General features: G+C 40.1%; 4 protein-coding genes across 8 annotated transcripts in view; 2 read left to right on the plus strand and 2 right to left on the minus strand.

Annotated features, from left to right (window-relative positions):
• The window catches only part of LOC117499772 (equilibrative nucleoside transporter 1-like), a 49861-nt gene extending 45550 nt beyond the window's left edge, over positions 1–4311 (minus strand). The window contains exon 1 of the mRNA XM_034152391.1: positions 4226–4311. The gene's annotated coding sequence lies outside the window, so the exon portion shown is untranslated. The remainder of the gene's footprint in view (positions 1–4225) is intronic.
• A 2697-nt stretch (positions 4312–7008) lies between these two features.
• LOC117499763 (zinc finger protein 180-like) lies at positions 7009–9579 on the minus strand. The gene is made up of 2 exons (XM_034152375.1): positions 9302–9579; positions 7009–8600 (listed from the first exon to the last, which is right to left on the minus strand). The coding sequence occupies exons 1-2, from the start codon at positions 9486–9488 to the stop codon at positions 7624–7626; spliced, it is 1164 nt and encodes a 387-aa protein (XP_034008266.1). The 5' UTR covers positions 9489–9579; the 3' UTR covers positions 7009–7623.
• A 309-nt stretch (positions 9580–9888) lies between these two features.
• Positions 9889–15681, plus strand: mrpl57 (mitochondrial ribosomal protein L57). Of its 2 annotated transcripts, none has more exons than XM_034152374.1 (2): positions 9889–10013; positions 15104–15681. In XM_034152374.1, the coding sequence occupies exon 2, from the start codon at positions 15119–15121 to the stop codon at positions 15428–15430; it is 312 nt and encodes a 103-aa protein (XP_034008265.1). In that variant the 5' UTR covers positions 9889–10013; positions 15104–15118; the 3' UTR covers positions 15431–15681. The 2 variants fall into 2 exon arrangements, with proteins under 2 accessions (XP_034008265.1, XP_034008263.1); XM_034152372.1 differs by having other exon boundaries at positions 9889–10008.
• An 87-nt stretch (positions 15682–15768) lies between these two features.
• Positions 15769–16675, plus strand: part of kcnh1a (potassium voltage-gated channel, subfamily H (eag-related), member 1a) — a 49646-nt gene continuing 48739 nt past the window's right edge. For 3 of the 4 annotated variants that reach the window (XM_034152370.1, XM_034152366.1, XM_034152369.1), the window contains exon 1: positions 15769–16649. The gene's annotated coding sequence lies outside the window, so the exon portion shown is untranslated. The remainder of the gene's footprint in view (positions 16650–16675) is intronic. The other variant, XM_034152367.1, reaches the window with a different exon arrangement.

Below are 16675 nucleotides of genomic sequence, written 5' to 3' on the forward strand. Positions count from 1 at the left end.
GACGAGTTAAGCTACACGTTTAGCAACATCCTCACAACACAGATGTCATCAAACACGACAAGCTCTAAACTTTGGCACCACAATGACAAATATCACAACCAAGAAATAGGAACAAGGCGTAGCTTATATTAGCTTTGACTTTTGAGGAGTAAAAAAAAAAAGAGGTTGCCACGGCTCCAGCACTGGGAATAACTTTCCTGATTTACGTCCAAAGCAAATGCTGAGTGCAGGAAATAGTGTGACCTTTATGTTGTGAGCTGAGGGTGGTCTTCATGGGCATGTAGTGTTACAGGCATTTAACAACTGTTACCGTGACCTTTCCCTAAACTTAACAATACCACATTCCACGCACAGATATTATAGAAAAATGCTTTGTTAATATTGGAATTATTTTCTCATCCTTTCCTCTATTTGAGAGAAGTGTTGCTGCGTATCAAGCACCGTCAGTATCAATCACAGATTAAAAAACATCTGGAAATCCATGGCAAATGTCTTCATGTTCAATTGAATCTCATAATATTCACACTGAAGCTAACATACAGTATACCTCCTGCAAAACACATGCAGACAGAATGAAGAGGCCTCCCTATTATTATCTGAACATATTTAGGGGGACCATGGATTGGCAGAACACTTGTTTGCTTTCATGGATACTGTATTTCATTTTTGTGTTTCTTTGCTTTATTGTGTGTAGGTGGTTAACTTAGTAGACGCAAACAGCAACAAACATGAAGCCACAGGCAGAAATTATGATGTTCCAATGTTATTTGTACGTTTTAAATGGCTAACATGTGTTTCACATTGATCCCAGGAGTTTCCCTGAGCCAACATGGGGAGGTTATATAATCGAGTCCTCTGATGAAGAAAGGCTTTCTACGATTTTTTCCAATCTTTACGACTTTCCCAAATTATTTTATTTTGACATGAGCTGCCTTAACTTTACATGTGATGGAAAAAAATGACTATGTAAAAATGTTGCTGAAAGCCAAACTGACCTCAATCTGCCTCCACCGTGGGTTTGTTTGTCTCTGTGTGTGTGTGTGTGTGTGTGTGTGTGTGTGTGTGTGTGTGTGTGTGTGTGTAATATATTTTGTGCAAGATGTAAAAACAAACCTAAGCTTATTTACTTATGGAAACTTAATGAAGCCACATTCCAATGTCTTTAAACTGAACTGACCCGTAGCAGAACGGTCCAGAATAATTGTGTTCAAAGTATTTTATCTGAGGGATATTTAGATTCCTTATCTCTTTTAGGAGCTCTTTTAACGTAAACTTCCATGCCTCCCTCCCCTGCATCATGTGAGAGAACGTGACACTGCCAACTGAACATCAGGAGAGCACACACACACCACACACACCCACGCACTAACGCACACACACACACACAGAAGAGTAATAAGGCAATCTCCATTATATCCTGCCAAAAATAAATCCAAATATTTTCTGGTTTCAGCCTTTCAAATGTTAGGAGTTTCTCTCCACTCCTTGCTCATGTATATCATTCATAATTGAATATGTATTTGTTTTGGTGAAAAGAAGCTATTAAAAAATGTCCTCTTGAGCTCTAAGAAACATTTAAATCAGTCTTATTTATTTTGACATTTTATAGACTGAGCAATTAATCGAATAACAATTCAACAGTCTGCAGTTGTCTACTTTCCCGCTCTTGCTGTTCCCCTAAATAAATCCCCCAGATTCATCAGTATTCATGACGTTGTATATCACAGGGCGTCTGGTTTTAAACACAATGACGCTTTTCATTATCCAATCCTGGTCACATGGTTGCACTAGATTGCATTATAACACTCTACATAGTTATGTGTTGGTACCCCTGCCTGCTTTTCATAGGAGCTTCTCATCATGGTCATTTTAGTTCATTCGTTGTCTTGAGACCGAGGGTTTGGTGTGACATCAGGTGATTGAGAGAGCTGTAAAAAGGATCAGCATATTGTGGTTGAGGTGGAGGCGTTCAATGTTCTGCTCCAAGGCACTTCATTAGGAAACATGGTGTCCTGTCTAGTCTGTGACCTCAGTTATGGGATACATTTCAAGTTCTATCCTTTTTATTTCTCAGAATAATGTTTGAGCTCCGTCATGGCTGAGAAGTGTGTCAGTGCGTCATCAGGGTGAAAGGGTATGGGCTTGTAAACTTCAGATTTAAAACAGAAAGCCTTAACAAAAAAAAGAGGTTTGGAAATTTGGATTCAGAGGCGGGAACGGCCTGATAAAAAGATGCCGTTTGTTTGTTCATTACAGGAAATGTAGAACCATTTTGGCGACTAAAAGTGAGGATGTATCAGCCTCTGCGTCTACGGCTTTGACTTTGACCATTTCTCTGTATTGAGTCCACACACTTGATGGATTATTTTGTGTATGAAAAAAAGGTAAACATTCAAATGGATCTGTTTTCTAGATAGAGAGAATGTATTTATATATTTTATATATCACGCTGGCACTTTAACTTACAATTGAAAACAATAAAACATCCGTAAGGTCTTGTTTTGACAGTCCCAAACCCAAATATATTTAGTTTGAAATGACTGAAAACAGTGAAAAGCAGGAAATTACAATATTTGAGAGGCTAAAAACTGCATTTTCTTCCCATCTTGAATTGTTGCGGCTCTAGAAACCAGTAATCAAAACGGTCACCTATTAATCTTCCTATGGTATTTCAGCACTAGCGACACCAGCAGCTTGATTCTTAGCTGAGCATCTTGAGCTTATCACTGTGAGAATAGCAGCCTTTTCAAAGCTCCTTCAAAAGTTATCAAACATACTTCACCAACATTGTATCAAGCACACTGAGGAAAATGTGTGTGTGTATCATAGACTGTATATATAAAGGTGTGTATGTGTGTGTGTGCACTGGAAACACAGTTGTACCAAGTGTTTTCTTGGTACAGTAGTGGTTTTAGCTCATGGGGTCTTTTCTTGGATCTCTTTCATGCTCCCCCCCTCTGTGAGGTGTGTGAGTTTGTGTGTGTGAGGACGATCTATATTCTCACACTCTCGCCTGCTGTGATGCCTTAACTCAGACTGTGTACAATCTCAACCTCTGGCCCTCAACAACTTTGAGTCCAAAGCGGGGTCAGCTTTTAACTTCCTCTGCAGCTACAACAACATGCAGACTGGATTGCTAACAGAGAGAGAGAGAGATATTCCTGGTCTTAATATAGAGTAGCATACTCTCTGATATCACGTATCAAATGTAGCTATCAGCAAATGCCCTTGGACTCAAATCAGACACTATATATATAATATCGAAGCAAGTGCTATGGTCTGTGAAGCATGTCCTGCAAAGAGGTCAGGTCCACAGAGCTGAGCACTCTGTAAAGCCCTGAGTGTGGTTTTGTTTAAGCAACAAAAACACAATTGGTTATATGTTGATAAAGAAAAGACCTCATGACTAATGACTCAAGTCACTCACCTGAACTTTTTAATCCTCCTGTCGTGTTAGTTTCTTTCCCCTTACTTTGGTATTCCCGGTCAAATTTGACTGGTCTGTTTTAACTTCTCTTACAGTAAAACAAAAAACATGAATCATGTCAAATTGTATTTAACACCCTTTTAAGCTGTAAACAATGTCTCAGACTACTGGTTTACATGACTGCAATACATATACAAAGAATAGACACTGAAAATGTTTTCCAATATTAACATTTGGTTGGTTGTGGGTGTGTAGCCTACTATCTGATGGAAGAACATAATCTAGGGTCACTTCCTATGGCGGTCAAACACCATGTAGGGGTAACAAAGTTGACTAAACCACTCATAATTAAATAAAAGTAGTGACCAGCATTTTATATGTTCAAATGCCCACTGTGGATGAAATTACAAGGCCTTGAAGCAATAAAATGTACTGTGTGAATGTACTTCTCTCACCTCTGACGGTCAGATTTGACCCCAACACGACAGGAGGTTTAACATTACACCAACACTTCCAGGAGCTATGGGGGGCTCCAGTCACGTCCCAAATCAACGCACTGCGACTTGGTGACCATTTGACCTTGTCACCATTTCACCTGGAGCTCCAACAACTGCACACAATCGCCTCAAACTGAACATCTGCATTAGCCTAGCAGCATATCAACGTGCTCTTTGTTGACATCCCATACACTCTGTCTCCTCCCCCCCCTCGGGCTCTGTATTTTTGGCAGGCTGTGTCAGCAGTATGCACACACCGTCTATCAGCGACGCATGAGAAGCACACACTTGTCACACTTACCCTCACACAACCGGCCTGCGATGCCCTCACATTGGAGCAGCACGTAGCTTCGGAGGCAACGACGCTCATGCATTCATTCAGTCCGTTTTTATCGAGGCTATTTCTGCAGCAAAACTCCCCTAAACGCTCCGCAGTCCTGCAGCTGGCACCCGGAGAGCAGCAGGGGGAGGGGGGTCTCTGTGACTGGTCCAGATTCCGACAAATAGCAGGACAGCTGGTTATTTTGGGTTTTTTACACATAAACCAGCAGATTATAATCCTTTGCACCGTGCGTCAGAGCAGCCAAACACTGGGTCAGGGTGAGAGGGCATGGGCATGTCAATAGCTCTTTATTATAACTACACTGGTTCTGTGACAACAATATTAAACACAGCCCAGGTATTGTAACACAACAGGGTATGCCATGATGGTATGGGACTATGGGACTCCACCATCTGTCACAAACACCTGGGGACCATCACTTACTCGTTCATTTATTGATGAAGCATTCAGCTCTATAATATCATTTGGAAGCGCTATGTTTTGTGCAGAGTGCAAGCCTTTCAGGCTGGACAGTTTGTGCATTAAACTCATCACTAAAATACAGGTGCACCCTGCAAAGTGCTGCCTGTTGTTGTGTTCAGGAAACAAAAAAACTTTGATTGTATGTGAATATTGAAAAGAAACTGTGTCTTGTGACTCAATTCACTGACTTTTTCAATGTTACATGACATTTTCCTAACACTAACCAAGGGCTGGGAGTGCCCATACCTAGCCATGGAAACGGTTGGATTATGCTTTTTTTGGTATGAGCAAGAAAACACATGAAAATGTTGTCAGTAAACATGTTGCAGGTATGTTCTGTAGACTGTTTGTGATTACTAAACATGTTTCCTCATAGTATGCACACACTTGATCCGGATGGTTTAATGTTCTCTAAAAAGGTAGGCCTATATTTATTTCTCCTATGAGAGAAATGTACTATCTGTAAAGGACGAGTGTGCAGAGGAGACGTGAGGAAACAACTGTGTTGGAAACCTTTCCTCAGCAACAACTGCAACAACAGCTGGGTCCGTCACTCTCAATGCTTTTAATAGCAGCCCACCATGTGATTTATAAATACTGGGATTAGCAATAGAAAGTAAACAATTAGGACATATCATCTGGTCTTCCTCAAGATTTACCACAAAATAAACTGTCTTTGAATTTTCAGATTCTGCAACATCCTCAGATGCACTGCAAATAAAAAATGTTTTCTTGTTCTTCTTAACCTTAATATAACGATTAGGTTTGTAGGAACCAAACACTGAAAAAACCCTACTTCATTGCAAATTCACAGTCACACTCTCTCTCCAGTACAGACCTCTCTATGTTTTCTATGCATGTTCATGTGCATTAATCACTTGTCTGATACTATTTGTTGTCTTAAATTAAAATCAGTACAGGTTATAAACTCATAAAATACATTTCTTTCCACACTTCATCACTATTTGAGTATCTGACCGATACACTTTAGAGTTCATGCACCGTATCTCCTCCCACTCCCACATTTATTTGTCTTGCTTAACACCGTGCTTGTTGGTGTGCATGCTTCAGCCTCTGGAGGATGTCCACCAGATGTTTGCTATCCTCCTCCTCCTCATCAACCCATGAGGACGATTCTGTCATATCTCATCCTTCCACCAGAAACTTGGATCATTTCCATCCTCAGCAGGGTGCAGATGGATCCCCCTCAAATTCTTCGGCTCAGCTGCAAAGACTTCCCTGGGTGGGTTGGTGAGTAACTCAATGACCCAGTTATGCAACTGAAGACCAGAGGAATTCCCCACGATTGCCAAGCCGCCAGCAAAATTCTTTGCAGCAACTTGTGAGTCAAGAAATGTCGCTTTTGCACAATGTGTTAATCTGTTGGACACAGTCTGACCCATATAAAGGAAAATCCATCCAGTCGCCTTGAGTAAGTTTCCCATAATTTCATTTCACAGAAGATTAACCTCTCACCCCTTTTTTTCCAGTAAAGTATGGGCAATTTTCTCAAATAGATACAGTCTGGGTAAAATACCGCTGCAAGTACATTTAGATTAGAATAGTTTTGAAGTGTTACAGCTAGTTTAATCCATCATTTAGCAGTGATTTGGCTAGCAGATTAATATAGATATACTAATGAGCTAACTTGTGGGAAACAGTTCCCAGGGGTGTTTGCTGGTGATCCTACATCTTTACGGGGAGTTGTGTAACCAGATTAGAGGAGTTGGTTTTAGGTTTGAGGGTCACTGAGGCCTAATTAGCCCTTTAGCTCTACAATCTAAAATCTGAATCCCCTGAAGCTGCTTCCCAAACACAGAGATTCCTGAATGAGCTCCTGTTCTGTGGGAAGTTTTCAGGCCACCGGGGACCGATCCAAGAGGAGCTTTTTATAACTTTGTGGTACTTTAATCCCACCAAAATGTAATGGATGAGTGGCTCAAAACAAGGTGACTGTGTGAATGTAGTATCTGCTTTTCTATAGAAGTGAGAGGTAATATTTAGGCAGTTCAAGTAAAGCATTTGAAATTCAGAGTGTTTAGTTAAACCCTTGCAGTAGAAGTTACTTTGGATAAAAGCTCACCTGGAAGCATCTTCACTTGGCGGCCCTTAAACAGAATTGGAGCTCTGATTGTGCAAGATGTGCAAAATGTCAGGATAATAGTGTTGTACTTTGTGACTTACTTCCGAATACTGTATAGAAAAATCAGTTATTTGATAAAAAACATGCAGTTTTATAAACAAGATCACCTTGAGTCAGAAAAACTGTTTGTGTAAAATCTCACTTTCAAGAGCCCTCACTGATTTGCAGGATAGATGGATGAATAAACACTACTACAGCTCCCCCTAGTGGTAAAGCATATTCATCACAGACCAGAAACAGACGAAATGTCATGTGAGCATTCATAACTTGAGTCTGATGAATAAACAGCTATAATACTAAAAACAAATATAGGATAAATTATAACTATTGACTCACACATTTTATTTTCTTGATGTTTACAGCAGTGATATTACTGAAAATAGTTAGTCTTCCTATTAGTTGTTACTAAATAATGAGTTCCCAACTTGTCAACAGTGAAAATGAACACATTTAACAGCTAAAAGTTGTAATGAAATGAAAAAATATCAGCAAAATATGTTTCCCTTATACTCCTGATACTTGTTATTAAAGATTTAAAAAAATAATAATACAAATAAATGACAATATGGCATACTTAGGGTAAACTGTTGTCTCTGGTTGGCAATTTCTGCTTATATGAATAATGTTATATCTTATGAGCTGCTCTCAAATGTTACTTTAACATTTACAGTAAGAGATGTAACATGTTTGATAAATGTCTCTCACACTCAGCAAATAACCTTCCTAAAAACACAGGCTCAGTGGGATACATTTAATATTTCTGAGTGTGTGTCCCCATGTGATACTTCAGGTGTGCGCTCTGGAGGAATCCTCTGCCGCAGAGCTCACAGCGGTGCGGCCTCTCTCCCGTGTGGCTCCTCATGTGCTTCTTCAGATGTCCGCTGTGGGTGAAGCTCTTATCACAGTGGGAGCAGCAGAAAGGCTTCTCGCCCGTGTGGATCCTCATGTGAATCTTTAAATCTCCTTTCCGGCTGCACTCTTTCCCGCAGATTTCGCAGCGATGCAGTTTGACCCCGGCGTGGCTCGCCATGTGTTCGCTCATTACAGTAATGCTGTTGCACTGTTTGCCACACACCTGACAACATCTGGAGCTCTTGTGAGATCTGAGGTGCAGGTTAAGGCTTGGGTTTGACTCCATGGTCTGTCCACACACCGCGCAGATGACGTCTGTAATCCTTGTATGTATGCGGAAAGCATGATTTGTCAAGTGATAATTGGAAGTAAATGATCTATCACACAAAAAGCAGGGGAGATACTGATTTAACTCAGTGGTTTCTCTGGAAGCGATAGAGGACGTTTGCTCTGTGTAGGTTTGGTTTGAAGTAAAGCTTGCAGCAGGTATTCCATTGTCCCTAACATCTTGGACTCCATCATTTTGGATCAGAGTTTCTGAAAATTGAGGGAGATGTAACATTACGTGTACATTTTCAGTTTGCCCCTTAAACTGCTCCTCATAATCACTGTTTTCAGTCTGAGATTCTGTGTCCTCATCCTCATGTTGTTCACAGACAGATGAATGAGGTAGGTAAGAGGCATCCACATCCCCAAACTCCACATCCTGTTCCTCTTCTTCTTGTTGTTGTTGCTGATCGGCCCACAGTTCATCTTCTTCCTCTTTAATGTGCCGGAGCTCTGGTTCCTCCTGAGAGATGCTGGGGCCCGGCTCCTGCTCACAGAGGTGGTGCTCAGGGGAAGATTCCTCTTTACACAACAACGCCTGAGAAGATACTGGGGGGAAAAGAGTAAAGAGTTTAGAGCTTCTGCATCTTTCACGTCCATATCATTTTGTATCAGTTTTAGAACCAAAATAGTTAGTACGTTCTTTAATATTGGAAAAAACGTAACTAAATAGTAACAGTATCAATAATGGTGGCAGCTAATTATTATTATCCTTATCATTAATCTGCACTTATCCCCCACTTTTCATAGTAATTAATTACCTGTTAACACTTCTCATTTTAAAGTGTCTTGTTTAGCTGTTTTAATAAATCAATATTGATCAAAATAATTCAAATTATTTGGGTAAAGTTTTCCACTTTAATTGATATAATTGAGACAAACTATTACACATTGCCCATTGCAAAATGCTTGCATTTTGTTGCAGACTTAATCTTGAAAATCTTTTAGGCTAGTCATTACATAATTTTATTTTAGTTCTGCTTTGTTGATGTCTATATTTTTTGTGTCAGTTTATAGAACACAATGATACAGGCATTACTACACAACAATACAATATACATTATTTCAAATAAACAAATACTGGTTTCACTCAGGACTCAGAAAGTGAGAGTTCACACCCCTGTTGACTAACAAATTACCAAAACATGATGTAACGGTGCCAAAAAATAAAAAATAAGTGGGATGATACCTCCACAAACATTATAATGAAGTCTGCCACTGACACATGTAGAAATAAATAGTTAACAAACCTGTTTTGTGGTTTGTGTTTGATACAAACTCCAGCAGCACACCTCTCAGTCGCTCGATTTCCTGTTTAGAGCTCGAAGCTTCTTCTTCATATTTCAAGATTGTTCGTTCAAAACAGTGAAATATTTCATCGGCAGCAGCTGTCAGTCTCTCGTTCACAAAAGCTCTGAGAAGCAGCGGAGAAGACATGTTTAAAATGCTTAATGTTAGTGTGGAAGACTGTCACAAAGACCAGAGGAAAGGTATTTTTACAGTCTATTTCCTACGGATGTAACGACAAACCACAGAAGAAGAATGCTTCCCATGGATGCAGCTGCCCCCTGCAGGACAACATGTGTCATTACCTCTGGTGTCGTTTACCAGACGAGGGCTTTTACTTTGAAATTACTTCCGAGAGTTTTGCCCCGTTTACTCAAATACAAATTAAACATTTACAAAAAAACCTCCAAGTCGCCTTTTTTGTAAATGTTTTGTATTTAAAAGTGATACGAAGGTACACTGACTCGCATCGTTTAGCTAACACTAATGATTTCGCGAAAGGTATAAACAGTTTTAAAGAAGTTTGAGCTTTCTCGTACACCGTAGATAACCCGGAAATAACATAAATGACCCCAACCCATGCCTCAATCCTAAATCGTCTCTTGACAGCATTTTGTTCCTTTTTCCATTTTATCGTCGGAAAGTGAAATCTATTCATCATATATAGAAGGTAAGGTAAGCTATACACATGTGATTTACTATTGTAAGTCTGTTTTATGTATTTAATTATGCAATTTTAAAGCTGCCCTTGGACTGTACCGTTAGCAGTTTAGCTAGCTTCACATTGTACCTCAACCAGATTGTTTGTTTGTAGCCTTTATTTAACCAGGTTAAAAAATCCCATTGAGATCAACGATCTCTTTTTCAAGGGAGACCTGCGGTACATTAGTTACACATAAAAACAACAGAAAACAAAAGGACATCACAACATAATTACAGGGGTATACATTAGCAACCTATTTACAGTGACAGGTATCCAATAACATTTCATCCAGCCGTGCTTTAAAATGATGCAAGGGAATCAAAATGCTCAGTTTCAATGATTTTTGCATAGTGTTCCAAGCTAGAGGAGCAGCGCACATAAAAGCTTTAGTACCTAAAACAGTCCTAGCACTTGGCACATGTAATAAGAACACATCCTGGGATCTCAGGCAATAGCTACTTGCCACTCTCCGTGAGATCAAAGAGCATATATAAGTCGGTAGTTTACCCAGCATGGCTTTATATATGAATATGTACCAATGACTGAGCCTCCGAACAGATTGTTAATGTTAGCAAACATTAAGCATTATTCTGCTCATAAACAAGATCATTGTCGCTGTCATTTTGAGGTCATATACCACGTACCAGGACCTATTGGATAGAAACGATCATTTAGACGATATAATGATGACAGTGTGAATGTTTTAGCATTTTACTTGACATTAGCAGAGGTGGAAAAGGTACTCAAAGTAGAAGTACCAGAGTTTAGGAGTACTCTGGTAAAAGTCCTGCAATCAAAATGTCACTCAAGTAAAAGTTCGAAAGTATTAGCATCAAAATATACTCAAAGTACCAACAGTACATTTACTTATTATGCAGATTAGCCCATTTAGAATAATATATTATATGTTTTGATTATTATTATTGATGCATTAATGAGCAGCTAATGTTAATTACTTTGTATGCTGCAGGGTGGCTAGAATGAAGCTCCAGGGGAAACTAAAGACTTTTAAGTGCTGTTTATGTTTCACATGTTAATCTGTAAAGTAAAGGTATTAATTAAATGTAGTGGAGTAAAGAAATACTTTCTATTTAAGCAATATTTAGATATCCTTATCTGTAATAGGTATTTATAAATGTAATAGATATATATATTTTTTAATTAAAATACTCAATAGTGTCAAAACTTATTTTGTAAAGCAAACCATTCATCTTTAAATTGCCCATGTCATGCTTTTCCGGTTATTACCCATCCCCTTGTGTGTTATGAAGGTTTTTATGCATGTAAACGGTCTGCAGAGTCACAAACCCTCAAAGTACACCCTGTAGCGAGTAAAACTCAAGACCTGTCTATGCTGCCCCAGAATGCCTCGTTGGAGATTTCTCTTTTTCCATTGTTTTCTTCCTGGGTTCTGTGATGTGTGAACACCCAAATCAACAACAAATGACCGGATTGGTCCATTTGGGCCAATCCGGTCATTTGTTGTTGATTTGGGTGTTCACACGGAGCACCTCACACACCAGGATCCCTTGGCTAACTAACAGGGAGTCCCCATTGACTTGCATAGAGCTCCCTGAACGCTGGTAATAGACGAGTTGGGATCGCGGAGAAATGCTCTCCGCAGACCCATTCTCACAGCGTTATAAACCTTTTTCTTACTCAATATCAAGCCACACTTATTGTTTTTACTTCGGCTGTGAGTGTTTGTGTGTGCTCAGGATGAGGTTCACTTGCTCGCTGTATCGCCGACCCGGAAACCTGTCCGCTCCTCGCAGCAGCGAGCCTCGCAACGTCCCGACCAATCAGAGCACACTGGGCTCACAGGGAGTGGGGGGGCTGGAGCTCCAACAAGCCGTTTAGGACAGAGTGAATACCTGAGAGGCTTCTCAATACTCTAATTTCCCCTCCTCGACTCCTATCCTCGACTCCTATCCTCAAGACTTAGTCCCGCCCACAGGAGATTCGAGCGGAGGACTCAAGGAGGGGAACCAAGGAGAGAGGAGGTGAAGCAGCAGGCGGTTAGAGAAATAAGAACTCCTCTCCTCTGTGCGGTCATTTTTAAGAGACGTCCTTTAATGATGACAGGAGGCACAGCAGCACTCTGTCTGATGGACAGATGTGTTCATGACGACTTATTTACTTTTAATTCATTGACAGTGCGGTATAATGAGACAATACCAGGCTACAGATGTGGACATATACACACAAATATATTTATATAAATATATACAATTTAAAGTATGAGAGCACTCTCATAATAACGTAACACAATCAGAGACTGGATATATCCCCTCCCCTCTCTCTGGTCGCTGAAATGGGGAATTTAAATTACGGGCCAAAAGTTGTATTTACAAGTATTAAAAGTAAGCATAGGACACCAAACCAACTGAGACCCGTCTGTCCGCCGCATCTACGCACTGTACAACACGCACCTACACACTGTACCACACACACACACCTACACGCTGTACCACACACACCTACAGCTCCTAAAGCATATTCAGGCTACAGCCGTTGTGTATTTTATTATGTGAAGCACTAAATGGTCTTAGAAAAATATCGACTCTTTGTTTGTAGATATCTACTAAACTACAGCATACAAATACAGAGAGTAATGTAGGCCTGTTATACTGAGTGATATATATGTTACACACTGCTCTGTTTTCTGCACCGACCTCACAGCTGTTCTCACTGTAAACATCGCGTCGCGATGAAAGCAGTTACTAAAATAATATCCAGGGGATGCATGCAGAGCTGTCATTGGCTGAGATAAGTCCGGCCGTGCGTCACGCCTCCACCGTTCCCGGAAATGCATCCGTGGAGGAGCCGTGGAGGAACCATCAGTGTATTCTCGGTTATAGCTCCTCCAGAGAGCCTCCTCGATGTGCATTTAGAGAAATTAGATGTCCTGGCTTCAACATGGCGCGCTGAAATCCATTTCCGGGTCACTACCGGAGGACAGAGGAGTCGAGGAGGGGAAATGAGAGTATTGAGAAGCCTCTCTGGTGAATACACATACTACACAGAGATGCTGTATGAGAAACCAATGTGATTTTGGAAAATTGCACAATTTAAATCTATTCTAGTATACCTCAACAATGGAAATATGATCAGTAGAAATGGCCATGACATGGGACCTTTAAAAAATAATAAGCAGATTCATCGTTATTGAAAATATTTGATAGCTTGATGTGGCGAACTTATGTTAAAAAAAACCTGCTTATTTATTCTTCCAGCAGACATGAGCATTTGTTGTCTTTATTTGAGTCCATCTGGTGAAGTACATTAGACCCTTAATTTGTGTAGGTTTATACTTGGTCTTCTGACTCCTGGGGAAATATATGACTCTTTACCTGCTAGGTGCTGCATTATGTACAATAGCTAGTTGCTTACTGCCTGACCTTATTTGATGAAAACCGCTCCCTGCTGGCGTTGAAAACGAGAGATTAGAGGGGACCAGTACAGGCCATAAAACCAAAAGTGTGCATCAGTGGGTTTGTCTCTCAAAAGCTGGATCCCCTTTCACACACAGTCATGTGACCCATTGTTAATAATAAATACTGATTATAACAGCTTTCAACTGTTTTATGGTTACACTGTTTACACAATAACCCTCGTAACCCTGGGGAGATGAAGCTGTTGATGTTGTCCTGCGCTGCTCTAAAATGTATTAAAATCCATGACTCAGTGTGCCACAGGTCAACTATTAGTCACTGAGCATGAAGCTATATTTGGAAAAGAGTGTTACTTGAGAGGGAATAAATGATACCCTTTGTCTTTGTGCGTTAACATTATTCGATCAGTTGAACTTTCACATTAATCTTACATCTCTTCACTCGGCTCTCATGCCATTATTTGCCACACTGGCTTTATTAGAACACAGTGGAGTGGGTAAGATCTTGAAATAGGTAACATCTATACCTTAATTCAAGAAACGATTTTGAATTGAATCGTGACCTCAAGAATCAAATTCAAATAGTGAGATACTGAAATATTCACACCCCCAGTGAATGGCTTGAACATACACTAACATTTTACAATGGGGACACTGTTAAGTTATACTTCTGTTCGTGGTTTAGAGCGACAAAAATCAAGCTGAAGAAATGGTCTCATTTCTCTTTTAAGTGCAGATTTTATTTACAACATGAAGGTCTCTGCACCCTGATGACCCACACAGGGGTTTTCATTTACTTTGACTGATTGGACCCTTTTTCTCAGAGCTCTCTGTGCCCTGATGCTTCTTGATCAACATCTCCATCACTCCTGTCCTTTTTGTAGCACATTACACCTCAATCACTCTTAAGTGCAGACTGAATCTCACTCCCCTCTTTTCTCAGGGAGGAGAGTAAGATGATTTAGCCTCGGCTTGTAAATTCATGCAGCCTTGATTGTTCTGCACAGAGTTCAATCTGAAGCTCCTGTGGTTTCGGGGGTTAAGATGCTGACCATGTACCATAGTGTTCCCGGTTCAAATCCAGCCGTGAACATTTGTTGCTGCTCTCTCTCCCTCATTTCCTTTCATTGCTACACTGTCACCATCTATTAAAGGCTTAATATCTCAGGCCCCTGCTACTGCTGGCTCACTGTCATGATTTACTCGGACAATGTAACAAAGCCATTGTTAATGTTATTACTAACACCTGTGCTTTTCCTTTTACGAGTCAAACTGTCTGCTGTGTAAGTGCCTTTTAATACTGAAGGCTTCTATATATGGCTGTACCGCTTTATTTATCTATAAATCTGCAGATGGTTTTGGAATGAATCTCTTAAAGTGTTTGGTTTATAAAATGACAAAAGGTGAAAAATGTCCTCAATTTCTTAAACTCCAAGATTGTTTTGTCTGTGCAAAATTCACAAACATTCATTTAAATATGGTGTATATAAAACAAAGGAAAGCAGACAACATCTGTATTTGAGATGCTGATTTCAGAATCTTTGGCCATTTTTGCATCAAAGATTACTTCACTTCTTCTGTACAGTTGTTGTGCTTATTATGGGTAAATGTCTAGTACCACTTTCATTAAAGCCATCACTGATTTCTTAAACCATTTTCCCTTTTCAGAAATAACTTGCCACCATGTTCCTCACCCTGATGCTTCTGCGGAACAGCATCCCTGGGAAGCAGTGGATTGGAAAGCATCGTCGTCCACGGGCGGTAACGTGGCAGATGATACGCAACACGGTGAAGCACCTGGAGCGTGAGAGGGCGAACGAGTACTGGATCAGCCGGCCGTACATGACCCCGGAGCAGGAGTACTGCCACGCCGCGGAGCGCAGAGCCCAGAACTGGACCAAGATCAAAGAGGCCAAGTTCTGCAATTTCCCCAAACACAAGAACATGACGGATCATCTGAGTCACCTCAATATCACCAAGACGTGGTCAAGTTAATGCGATGGGAGATGGGACTGTCTTCACAATGTGACATGTTTGTGCAAGAAAGCTTGGTTTCATGGAATCAAGACTTTGCATGTCAGTTGAAAAGACACCATGAAAAGTCAAGACTCCATCCGCCTCCGTGAAACAAATGTGTAATCTTTTTGTGTTTTTTGTTTTTGTATCAGTCTGAATCTACCCTGCAACAGGACTGTAATAGCTCCACACTCAGTGATGCTCATTGGATAAAAACTGCTTAACATTAACACACCTGATCTGTGGGTCCTTCTTTCGGCTCTCGTTAAATAAATGGGATTTCAAGTCTCCATAATTATACGAACTACTCAAGTGTGTTGCATGAGATAAATGTAGGAGGAATTGTGTAAATAGTCGGGAGGTTGGGGCAAAATTATGTAATTTTTTTACTAAGGGTAATTTCACTTTAATAGATTTGTTCTTACTGCCAGTAAGCCAAATTGTAGCTGAAACTAGACTGTTTAATCCTTTTTGAAGTTAGAAGATCCAGGGAGGAAGACATTTTCAAGGTTCATGAAATAATCTTACTTCATTATTGGATTCTCAAAGTAATACTATTGGCTTTGTGGGGAGCTAACGTATGTTTAAAAGAGATAAGCCATGCTGTGATTATAATACCTTTCACTTTAAGTGCAATGTGCAGGAATTTTGACCCTCAATGACAACCTTAGTTTTACTCATGAATGATATTGTGTCAATAGCTTGTCAGATAACAGTTATTGCCATTACATTACCCCTTTTGCATTACAACACTTATACATAACTACAGGAAGTTGATTATCCCGCTTTTACTTTCATAACCTTTTTAAGGTTTTTGAAAGCTAGTAGGCATTGGCACCATTTAAAACACACCTCCTAGCTTTCCAGTAAACTGACTTGGGTATCAGCCTTTAAATAGAGCCTTGAGAATTGGTCTATTTAGTCTTTTATTGATAATGCTTAATCACTGTATGATAACACAAGGGAAATATCCCTTTCCATTGCTGGACCTAAACCAATATGTGCACAATACGAAGTTTAAAAACGACATCATTGCTCATATTTCTTTGTATTCCTTTTACAGTAGGACAATCATGCATTATCCTGTGCTTCTCTGCAGCAGACAGAGCCTGATGGTGTAGCCGTCCAGTCTGATTTACACCACCTGCAACATCAGGTGAACCCAGTGAACAAACTGATGGGACATAAAAACACAGCTGTAAGATTATTCTTTTCTTGCAAAGA

The sequence above is a fragment of the Trematomus bernacchii genome, unplaced genomic scaffold (genome assembly GCF_902827165.1).
Source record: "Trematomus bernacchii unplaced genomic scaffold, fTreBer1.1, whole genome shotgun sequence".
Lineage (NCBI taxonomy): Eukaryota > Metazoa > Chordata > Actinopteri > Perciformes > Nototheniidae > Trematomus > Trematomus bernacchii.

What these genes read in the sequence shown, in the direction of transcription:
- LOC117499763 (XM_034152375.1), bottom strand. Translation starts at nt 9,488, where the DNA reads ATGTCTTCTCCGCTGCTTCTCAGAGCTTTTGTGAACGAGAGACTGACA. An exon ending in AAACACAAACCACAAAACAG is followed by an intron (nt 8,601 to 9,301) that starts GTTTGTTAACTA and finishes TTTTCCCCCCAG; the next exon opens with TATCTTCTCAGGCGTTGTTG.
- mrpl57 (XM_034152374.1), top strand. Translation starts at nt 15,119, where the DNA reads ATGTTCCTCACCCTGATGCTTCTGCGGAACAGCATCCCTGGGAAGCAG.